At 32.8% G+C, this 11,109-nt stretch overlaps 2 protein-coding genes across 2 annotated transcripts; one reads left to right on the top strand and one right to left on the bottom strand.

Annotated features, from left to right (window-relative positions):
* Positions 1-245: 245 nt before the first annotated feature.
* Positions 246-934, bottom strand: LOC149424751 (COP9 signalosome complex subunit 9). The gene is made up of 3 exons (XM_089631489.1): positions 750-934; positions 461-533; positions 246-355 (listed from the first exon to the last, which is right to left on the bottom strand). The coding sequence occupies exons 1-3, from the start codon at positions 816-818 to the stop codon at positions 318-320; spliced, it is 180 nt and encodes a 59-aa protein (XP_089487615.1). The 5' UTR covers positions 819-934; the 3' UTR covers positions 246-317.
* Positions 935-1,756: 822 nt separating this feature from the next.
* Fsn (F-box synaptic protein) lies at positions 1,757-4,710 on the top strand. Its single transcript, XM_089631488.1, has 4 exons — positions 1,757-2,160; positions 2,661-2,934; positions 3,653-3,743; positions 3,865-4,710. Exons 1-4 carry the CDS (start codon positions 1,838-1,840, stop codon positions 3,957-3,959), a joined length of 783 nt encoding a protein of 260 aa, XP_089487614.1. The 5' UTR covers positions 1,757-1,837; the 3' UTR covers positions 3,960-4,710.
* The last annotated feature ends 6,399 nt before the right edge of the window (positions 4,711-11,109 follow it).

The raw sequence follows: 11,109 nt of genomic DNA, 5'->3' as shown, positions 1-11,109 counted from the left end.
ACTAGATGTGGCAATGGAAGTACACAGCGCTGCTCACGTACTGTAGTGATCCCTATATGGGCCAGAGTACTTTCTGTATCACGCTTTCTTACTTCACTTGTTTTATATAGATTCCTTACTGGCCCATGGGGGAGCCGCATAACAAACCTCGCAAATCATCCTGATAACTGGAGCAGAATATAAGTCTTGGCGAAATCATAGGTAAAAAACAGAATTGATAAGTAAACATCAATAAAATCCACTAGTACCACATAACAGCCGTTGATTTAATGTCTCACAATGTACAGAAGAGTAATCAATTATTATTTAAGGCGTATTCACTTCAGATCCTCGTCATCGAACAAGTCGTCAAAATCTGTGGAAAGAAATGATATTAGACAATCACGCAATACCCATACTACTAATTATTGTTAGGTATACCTTGTACAGATTACTATCAAATTCAGGTGATAATATTTACCATTGAAAAAATCGGCATGAACTGCCTTTTCATTGGCAGCTAAATCCATCAACAGTCCTGTGGAACCGCCGGCCTGGAAACGTAAATCACTCGTTTCAATTCATGAAATAGTATGAATAAAATGAAATCAATACATCGGTAGCAAGGTAAAAAACGAACCATTTCTGACAGTAAAGAGAATAGCTTTAAAAGGGGACGAAATATTCGCACACTTCCGTATAAAATTACACCAAAGTCGTAAAGTTTTTTTGAAAAATTCATTACGGCTTGATAACCTAAAGTTTAATACCTCTTCTAGGTCCATGTAAGGGCCAACTCCTTCAGGGAACATTTCATCGGCGGCTATTGTAGGCTTCATGTTTATTTTATGAAATAGACAGCAATAATAATTAAATTGTTTTCAACGAAATACAAGACCCCAGATGATTGTTATTTTGTGACAGTTCGTTTTGGTTGTTTTGATTTTATCTATGCTTTCAGTAAAACCGTAGACATAGATATACGACCATAAATAAACCACTCACGGTACCACTAACACCATTGAAAAAAAAAATAATTAAAGTATAGATATATCAATGACTGCCACCGTAAATATTTTTCACCGTAGAGGACTCTTCAAATAGTATTGTATTGTAAAAAAAATTGTATTGAAACTAGAATTTTTTTTTCAATCGTGTCCATCCATGTTTGACGGCCGGCATAGTCCAGTGGTAACGCATTGGACTGCCATTCCGAAGGTCGCGGGTTCGAACCCGACGTGCGCAAATAAATTTTATTTGATTAATTTGTGTTATTTCACAATTAATTAATTAAAATAATATATAGTATATTTGCGGCACGTTCCAGAGTGGAAGATACTACCAGTATCGCCCTGGTGTAAGACCACCATTCAGAATTGAAACGTTGCTCCAAATGGCTTTAGCCGTGTTTAGTGACTAGATCTGAATAGCCAGGTACTTCCCCACCTTCCTCTTTCCCTTCCCCTCTTACCTTCAGCCTCACAACATCCCCCAATTGGGGATGCCATAGTCTCACTGGCTCCAGACGGGAGCAGTTGGGACTCTTGTGAGGTCTTTACTATAAAAATAAAAATAAAAATAAATCATCTCTATATTAAAATAAATAAGCCAATTATTTTTTCGTAGATTTAGAACTATTCACATCAAAATTATAATTTTTTCGCATATTTACCATATTCCATATAATTATTTCCATGGCATTTTTTGGTTTGTTTGGTTATCTTCACATTTACTTTCTCTATGCAGCTATCTGTCAAATCAGTGTCAACCTGTGCAAGCTTACCGTACTCTGTGTAGTGTATTTACAATTTAAACATTTATTTGAGATGCTGGTTGCACGAAACATATTAAATTAAGAATGAGTTATGCAAGGCGTCGATATGCCAGCATTGAATATATGGACGCGCCCATACTTGAACTGATATTTATATATTTAGATCTTCGCGATTTAAGAAATTGTTCACTCGTATGCAAAGCTTGGTGTCGAGTTCTTTCTGATGGAAATAATGAAGTTTGGAGATTCCAATGCATGCGTAGACTACCAGAGGAAATTGTTAAATCCAAATTACTTTCTACTATAACCCCATTCAGATCAAAATTGCGTGCATTCTTTCACGCATGGAATCCCAACGATTGTTCGAGGAATATTTACATCAAACCCAATGGATTCACGTTACACAGGTACCTTTACATGCTCAATATCTCAAAGCTTAGTCTTACTGTGAAACATGATCTTAAATTTTTCCTTTTTATGTCAGAATATTGTATCTGCATTGAAAAAAATAACCATACTGTCAATGTACCACCACATTACACTTAATTTTGATAAAATCGTGCAATCTATACTAATATTGCCATTGAATTTTGTGTTCGACTTCAATTTTTTTTCCTGACAATATTTGTATCACAAATCAGTTTTCTACAATTAATTGCGCCTTAAAGAATTCCTTTTAATTTTGAATGGAGAAATCTTAACTTGTTTTTATTTTTAATTAATTTAAATCCGTTTTTCATTCTGACTGTCCTAAAATGGGAATCCTTCCTAGTTGGACAGTCAAAAGCATAAAATATGATCATTATTATAAAAAATAAATAAATTCAGTAAGTGCTGTTTACTATCCAAACCGACTTTAAATTTCAATTTGTAAAAAAATATTGATTGTGTAAATAATTTTTTTTAGAAATCCCGTTGCGCAAAGCACTGACGCGGCTCGAGGTAAAATCGGATTCCGGAAAGGCCGCCATGCGTGGGAGGTGATATGGGAGGGCCCCCTGGGCACGGTGGCGGTCATCGGCATCGCCACCAAAGAGGCTTCCCTACAGTGCCCCGGCTATGTGGCCCTGCTGGGCTCCGACGAACAGAGCTGGGGCTGGAACCTGGTGGACAACCACCTGCTGCACAACGGAGACACGCAGGGGAGCTATCCCATTCTGAACAACCCTCCCAAATACCAGGTTAGTGCTCTGATGTTTTTGTGCATTCTCTCTATATTGGCCATGTTTTTGGGTTGGACGTTTTTGATGTGTTTGCTAAACCACTGTTACTTGGTTATATTTGAAGGGGTTAAACACTAAGTTGGCAGTAATACGTACTAAGTTCAAATCCGGGAGCAGGTGTTGATGACTCCATTTTAAACTTAATATAATAAAATAAAATAATTATCATGGGTATCGCTGCCTTCACCATGTGAGTTGGGTCATCTAACACATCTCCATTGTTCCCCTTGATGTTTTCGCTAATCATTGGAATACTATTTGGAATCCTTCCTTTTTCATTAAGGTATTTTAGTAAAGAAGTATTAACTATTTACTATTTTTTGTATTTATTTTTATTTTTTTACATTAACCCCACACTTCCCTCAGGGCCTATGTCATCTTTGGGTATGCTATGTAGAGGGTCTTTTTAAGGAAAGGAAGGAGAGGAAGTTCTGGGAAGGAAAAGGGTGAGAGGGGTGGGTAGGAATCTAGGGATTAGTGTGTCCTGGAGTGGCGGACTTATGAATCTATCCCTCCCACTAGAGTGACCAGTCGGAGAGGTCGAAGGGTCTCCCCGAAGCAGCCTCTCAGGTGGGCTGCCACATCCTGAACACACCTCACCCGATGAACCTGGGCACCCCTGCTAAATCACCAAACCTAGCGAATGTTAGGATTATTGATGTTTGTTATTTTTCAGGTGGGAGAAAGAATAAGAGTTATTTTAGACTGTCGCAATAACACTCTTTCTTTCGAAAGGAATAATGATTTCCTAGGAGTCGCATTTAGAGGTAAAACTAATATTTAAATAAAATAATTATTTTAAAGCACTGATATACATTTTTTTTAACATTGCTATATTTCCTGCCAAAGGAAACTGTTCAATATGTATACTATATATTTCACTTACAGGTTTACCAAAGAAGAAACTGTTCCCAACAGTTTCAGCTGTGTACGGTAACACAGAAGTATCCATGGTTTATATAGGCCCCCCATATGATGGTTGAAGTCCGTTTACACCCTTAAATAACGTTTAGAATGTTACATAGTTAAAAACCAAGGAACATTTAATAATGAAAAAACTATTGATGTTTACTTTTAAAGTGAACTAAAATCTAGAACAATGTTTGATAAGCTGCGGTAAATACATGATACTGGAGAGGAAATACTTCTGCACTTTATTGTTGTGCCATGCAATGGTAGCATTCTTATTGATATGGTTTGAGGTATTTATAATCATTTTAAGGGGTTAGGCGTAAAATAATTAGTATTTTAAATGAAAAAAAATTATAGTAGTTTAATTTATTTTATAAAACAAATTATACAAACTTATTATATTATGTTTTATCTTTATTTTACGGCCAAGATCACCCTTAATGGGTAAAAGCCAAAAAATAATTAAAAAATTTAAATAAACTTTATTTGACAAAAATTATAGGTACATAAATATTTCTTTAGAAAGTTATTGCCATATTTGTTGGATCCCGTCCCACAAGTTGGGTTTGCGGTAACCATCATGACATTTCACTGGTTCATCTAAAATCAATCAAACAAACAAAAAAAATCTAGTGCCTGATCAAAGGTTTTTTTTCTTAAATACACAAAAAAAGACTCGGCCACTAATAATACTTTACTTGTGATTTTTCAAGGAAAAAAGCACTACTTTACTGTTTATAAAAAATAGAAGTTTTAATTTAATAAAAACCCTTCGATCAGGCACTAGTTTTTATGCTTTCAACAAACTGTATAAATTTCATTCAAATCCGTCGAGTGGTTTTTGAATTACAGTAGTCACCTTCTTTGAAAACATAGTTAAATAAATAAATAAGTTTTATCAAAAGTTAAAGCTTAATATAATAACATTATACTATTTGTTTTATAAAATAAATTGAACTAATGTCAATTTAAAAAAACTTAACCTTTTTTTGTCACTGACTACCCCTAACCCCTCAATGCATCTTTGTTTAATTATTATTGTGACTGATTTTCAATTTGTGTTAAATTTTTTGTTTTGTCGTTCCATCCTTATTGGTGTATTCACAAACTCCCATGTTATATTAGCCCCGTGCAAGTTTGTTTTCTTTCCCCCCCAAGCAAACATCTGAGCCTCTGGGCATTGTGTTATCAAGAGTTTTACGCAAACTACTATGTATTTATCATTCATCTATCTCAGATGGAATTAAGATTGATGAAAGTTTAGCGCCACAGACTAAATTATTTCCTACTTGCCAAGTAAATAATGCATACATCCACATAATCCATCCATCTAAGGAAACAAATGAATTTTTCACATTGTCTTTCACATATCTTGCCTGCAATTAATCTGTTTTGAGATATGTGCTCCAAACATTAGTTGCAGCCTCTTTAAGGCCCAGTCCATAAGATACACCTAAGGCAACCAACTAAGGTAGTTAAAACACCACTGTCTAAATTTTAAGCAGGAACACTGTTGCCAGAAAAATTCTAAATGATACCCGATGAAAACAATTTTTACAAATATTGAATAAAACTTATTAGCTTGAGCCAAACTACAATATTATAATCAAACCAAATTTTACACCAAAAATTATGGTTTTATGTCTGGTCATTTTGCATTTATGATTTTATTATTACGATAATTTATTATGAATTAATATTTATTACAAAAATAACTCTTAACTTGTGCAAATAATTAAGTTTAAGAAATAAATTGAACAATGTTGTTCAATTTCACTTTCGGCGTGTAATTTATTTCAATTATATTCTTTACTATGCCAATATTTAATTCATTCTGTAAATAGTATTTTTATTTTATTATTCCGTGATACTATCTGAATCTCTGAACTATACTTTAATGTGTTCATTTAAATTCTAGTCAAATGACGAAATTAAATTTAAATTAAGTATTAGAATTTCTACAAAATTTTCATTATTTATTTTATTTATTCCCTATACACTATAGTCACATACTTTAATATTTATTTAAATTATCCTGCAAATGACTTGCAATAATTGGGAAGTAATTAGTTTTAAAAACAATGACAGGAGGTGACTTCTCGCGCTTAGATTTGTGCGGCGCTTCAAGTACCTGAAAATTTTCATATATGAAAAATTGACTATGAATTATTTTTTCAATCCTAAGGCCCTTTGTACATGGATATACTTACAAGCTACGTAAGTGTGACGCAACCACAAGGTAGCCTACCGGTATTCTACTCTCTAATGCTGGTTTAATAATTATGTTAATACTTGATCATTTTTTCACGAGTAGCTGTCGAGTTAATACGATGTCCTTTCAGCCTCAATCCACACCTTCTCCGCTAAAGCCGTATTATGTATTCCGGTAAATTATAGTTATATGAACATGGATATTTTTCCACCTCCACAACAAATTAACATTAAAATCATGTTCAAATTTCATCAAACGATTAGTAGGTACAAATGCAACTCGCGTAGCGTGCAACTGACGTTAAACCCGTAGTCGACGCGTAGCGTTGTGTACGAACACTAGCAAAATAGTATGGCGGGTACTCATGAGCGGCGCGTATGGTACGTGCACGCATGTCCATGTACGAAGGACCTAAACCCTCTAGTAAGAAGAAAGTCACCAGCCGCCATTGTTTAAAATGTGTTTTGGATATTATGTAATAACTTGTATACATTATTTTGTAAACTTATCTTAAACCCCTCTGCGTAAAAAAAAACAAAATGTTATTAGGCGGCGTGTCAAAAACTTGCACGAGTATTTAATTAACTCCAAGGACATATGTACCAATACAGAATATATCTTTAATTATTATCTCACAGACAATAAATACCTTCACACTGCTTTATTTATCCATTAATTGTTGATTTCTAAATAATATTGTGAAAATCAATAGTATAATTTCAAAGGCAGCAATCTGATATTACGTCACTTTTTCAGCAGACCAAAAAAACGCCTTTGATTTCAAAATTATGTCTGCCGATTGCCGATTACGATTCTAACATTTTTACAGACTCTTTTGTTTTTTTATTTGTTTCAATGAACCAATGCACTCCGCCATTGTATTACATCATTAGAATAAAGCTTTGTGATATTACAGATTGCCATATTTTTTCTCACTCTAGAGTAGATTTCCATGTTTGAAACTAAATTGCATTTTGAAATTGAAATTGTAGGCCAAATTGCAGTTTTTGGTTCGGAATTCTGATACAGATTTTTGGAGTTTGAAATCCTCAATGTCACATAACTCATTTTTCTTAAAAATTTCAAATAATACGACTCATTTAATGTTTATATTTCTTTGGTTAACTAAATACAATAAGACAATCGCTACACTTGTAATGCTTATAAAGATGTTCCTCAACTATTATATACATTTACATATGTATATAAAGCCAATGCAAGCATCATTTTGATTGAAACACCATTTACCACAACAGAGAGTTTTATTTTTAATTTACATATACATATTTATATTCACATCAATTTAATTTTGGCTAGTTTTATACGCAACCTCAAGTCCTAATAATTCATACATACACATACGAGTATGTGAGAGGTGAATAGGCTTAAGCTAGGATTAAATTAAATTTAATAGGATTAAACATCTTTGCAACCTCGAAGAGAAGGAAACTTCATTTTATTAATATCAAATTGTTTTTCAAATTATAATTTCCTCTAATTTAACTAATTTAATTGAAGCCAGCAAATAAAACGCTTGATTTTATTTTTAATTTATGTTTTTTTACAAAATATTTATTGACTAGTGTAATAATTTGTAATAATATTACTAAGTGACCGTTGATGCCTTTTATTGATGGTAATAATAATTGTACTGTAAATAGTTAGGATTGCTAGATTAGATTTTATGGACTCGTATTGTGTCAAATCCTTAAGTTTAAACCATTCTATTGCAATTAATTTATTCAAAAAAGAGTTTATGTTTAAATATTGAAAGCTTGTAAATAACCATCACGCCATTTCTCCGGAAAGGGGTGAGCAGAGAGATTTGAATACCACACAACCCTGTACTGCACACACACACAATATGATTGACTCATTCATACTTTTTGTTTTCTGACCTTTGACATAACCGAGTAAGTGTTTTATTCACTCGATAATGACGTCCCTTAATTCTTCTTCTATGCATTTGCACCTCATGTATTCTTCTGACACTCCTTTCTCCGTCCATTCACTCTATGTGTCAAAACCATCTGAGCGATTATTTCTTAATGTTGTTCATTACTCCGGTCAGTGGTTGAGTGGGCATAGCGCTTGGGTCTCACCCGAGCGTCGCGTGTTCGATTCCTCGGCAGGCTAAGTCCTCCATCACAACACAAGCAACATTTTCGGCTTTCTGTGGTGGTAGTAGGAGATTTTCAAACATTGTTGGGTTATTCGTAACCTGGGAATGTTTGTCTTTCTTTTTAAAAAAAAAAAAAAAATACTCTTACATCATCTGCCTATAATCCATTCGAAATATGGTTTACACACAAACTCACATGTGTCTAATTTTCACTGCATTCAGTCAGCCTTTATGCCTCATTGTTAGTATCAGAACTCCGTTGTGAACTGCAAGGTTCACTTTCTTTGTAACTTTTTTTAGCAAAATTCAGTCCTTCATTAATTTAACTTTCTACATTTACCATTCCGTTAAATATCCTTATCAGCCCTGTCTCAAAAACATAATCAAATTTATCATTTTGCTTCAAGGATTCATCATTAATTTAACTTTCTACATTTACCATTCCGTTAAATATCCTTATCAGCCCTGTCTCAAAAACATAATCAAATTTATCATTTTGCTTCAAGGATTCATCATTAATTTAACTTTCTACATTTACCATTCCGTTAAATATCCTTATCAACCCTGTCTCAAAAACATAATCAAAATTATTATTTTCCTTCAAGGATTCATCATTAATTTAATCATCAACGTACATCAAAATTATAACATGTAGATTTTTTCACTTATTTCAGACTTTTGTGTTTTACTTGAAATATTGTATACATATTTTGAATTCAGTATTATATACCCACCTAAATTAGAAATCAATAATTTATTCAATTGCAATAGTAAAGATGACATGATGTGCAAATAATATTAAATTAGTTTACTAAGACTTAGTTACTACAATCATTTAAAAATTAAATAACCTCAAAATCGACCACCAAGTCAAATCAATCATTGTTTCGGGGGTTTAGGATCATAGGGGCCTATCTACAAAAACATGGTTTTGAGGTACACGCAAATAATGATTGGAATGCTCGTATGTCCAATTGTATTGGCTGTAACGGCTGTATGTACTTTGTGTCAGTAATAAATATGATTATGGCTTTAACAAAACCATGCTTAGCTCAAAACATCAGTTTTTGTAGTTAGGCCCTTGTAATCCTGAGCCCCCAGTTTTTACTTATGTATTGGTTATAAGTTTCAGCAAAGCCTAATAAATGTACATGTAGTCTTTATCGAATTGTTTCAAAAATTCCACTTAGTTTAACATTAATCTCTAGTCAGCCGATGTCCAGAAATAGAAATTTAATTATGCAATTTCGTTTGTACCAAGAAAAGTTAGCTTTTGTAAATATGCATTAATGTGGTTCTAGAGACAGCATCTCACAATGAAACCATAACTAGTACAACAAATTGATAATGAATAATTTAACAAATAAATAATGTTAAAAGATGTGTAATATTAGCAATGAATCTTTATGCTATTAATTATTAAATAAATGTATATTTTCAAATGAGTTTGGGTGTGGGTTCTTGTTACGACATTTCAAAATCTAACAGAGTAATGTTGGTTGACTGTATTCCACTTCATCGTCTTTTGTAGTGAGAATCTTAAATCTTATCTGGCTAAGACAGACAATCTTCAACATTTTTATGATGGTAAAATTTTAAAATATGCAGAAACATAATTTTATTTAAGTTATTAGTTAGTATCTAATCAAGAGGGATTGAATGATTTTGTTTCTATAGGGAGTTTTGCATTAACAATCTAAAATCACCCATAGTCCTACATTACAACCTGACAAAACCCTCATGCGTCACTTTGGTACGAGTGGAGGCAGACCACAGGGCCGTATGTAAGTATGTACCTTCGACGACTCACGAATGAGAAAGTCGACCAATGTTCGTACTTTCGACAGTGATTGCGACCGGCCTGGATTTGAAAATCGTTGCTCAGGGCTGACCCTGGCAGACCATGATACAAAGCAAGGATTTCATCAGTTATGTTGGTCTGATCAATCTGATTGAAACAATTATGTACATCAAACGGGCATTAAAATGATAGATTCATCTGATATTGTTTGATTATGTGAGTTCAGTTTATCATTCCATACGGTATTTTCCTATCCTGCCAGTAGCTGAAAATCACTAGTTGATAATGTAATGACCAACTCTTGCAGTTTGTATGCAATATCACAAATAAATAAATTACTGGTGCTTAGACTTTTGATGCAAACTCCATTCACATGTTTCTAAAATAAACTTGAACTCTGGCAAATATTCCTATTTAACCAGGGTTAGTTTATTTTAAAGCAATAAAGTGTTACCTACGAAAATACTTCTAGCAGTTTGTAAAGGAAAGTATTTTACATACTAAATTTTAGACCTATCTACCTAGAAAAATCTGAGCATTAATTTGACTGATTTAAAGAGATAAATATTTACCTCATAATATTATTATGTATTAACCTTTTCTAGAAAGATCTGATTAAAATTAATAAAACCTTATTAACCTTTTTTGCCTTCGAGTACCTTGTGCATTTAGATAACATTATTTGTTTTTTTTTTATATCTGTAGAAATATACATATTTTTAATTTCAGCATTTTTATGAACATTATTTATTTATTTGTGTTTTCCTGTACTAGTAATATTTAATAAACCTAAAATTTCGTCTTCTAATAATGTCTTATTTTTCATAAAACCTATAATATATATATGGTGATCCAATTCCAGTTTCCTAACTTTTATTTTCAAAAAAACACACAATATATAAAGATTATCATATTTTTTTTATTGATTGAAAATTTGGTATCAGATCATCAATTAATTATGTCAAGCAAATGGTCTTGATCTTGGCTTGTTCGCTCAATAAGACAGTCAAATTGATTGTAAATCTTCCTGTAAAAGTCGATACACAGTTCATACAGAATTGTTATTGCTGTAGAATAATTGAACAA

Source organism: Hesperophylax consimilis, chromosome 4 (genome assembly GCF_061612785.1).
Source record: "Hesperophylax consimilis isolate HC1 chromosome 4, BYU_Hcon_1.0, whole genome shotgun sequence".
NCBI lineage: Eukaryota > Metazoa > Arthropoda > Insecta > Trichoptera > Limnephilidae > Hesperophylax > Hesperophylax consimilis.
The sequence above is the reverse complement of the archived record's forward strand: the minus strand, read 5'-3'. Positions and strand labels throughout refer to the sequence as shown.

Excerpts from the sequence above, each read along its gene's own strand:
- Fsn (XM_089631488.1), top strand. The coding sequence starts at position 1,838 with ATGAGTTATGCAAGGCGTCGATATGCCAGCATTGAATATATGGACGCG. Across the intron at positions 2,161-2,660 it reads AATGGATTCACGTTACACAG|AAATCCCGTTGCGCAAAGCA; the intron begins GTACCTTTACAT and ends AATTTTTTTTAG. Across the intron at positions 2,935-3,652 it reads ACAACCCTCCCAAATACCAG|GTGGGAGAAAGAATAAGAGT; the intron begins GTTAGTGCTCTG and ends GTTATTTTTCAG.
- LOC149424751 (XM_089631489.1), bottom strand. The coding sequence starts at position 818 with ATGAAGCCTACAATAGCCGCCGATGAAATGTTCCCTGAAGGAGTTGGC. Across the intron at positions 534-749 it reads CTTACATGGACCTAGAAGAG|GCCGGCGGTTCCACAGGACT; the intron begins GTATTAAACTTT and ends TTACGTTTCCAG. Across the intron at positions 356-460 it reads TCATGCCGATTTTTTCAATG|ATTTTGACGACTTGTTCGAT; the intron begins GTAAATATTATC and ends TTCTTTCCACAG.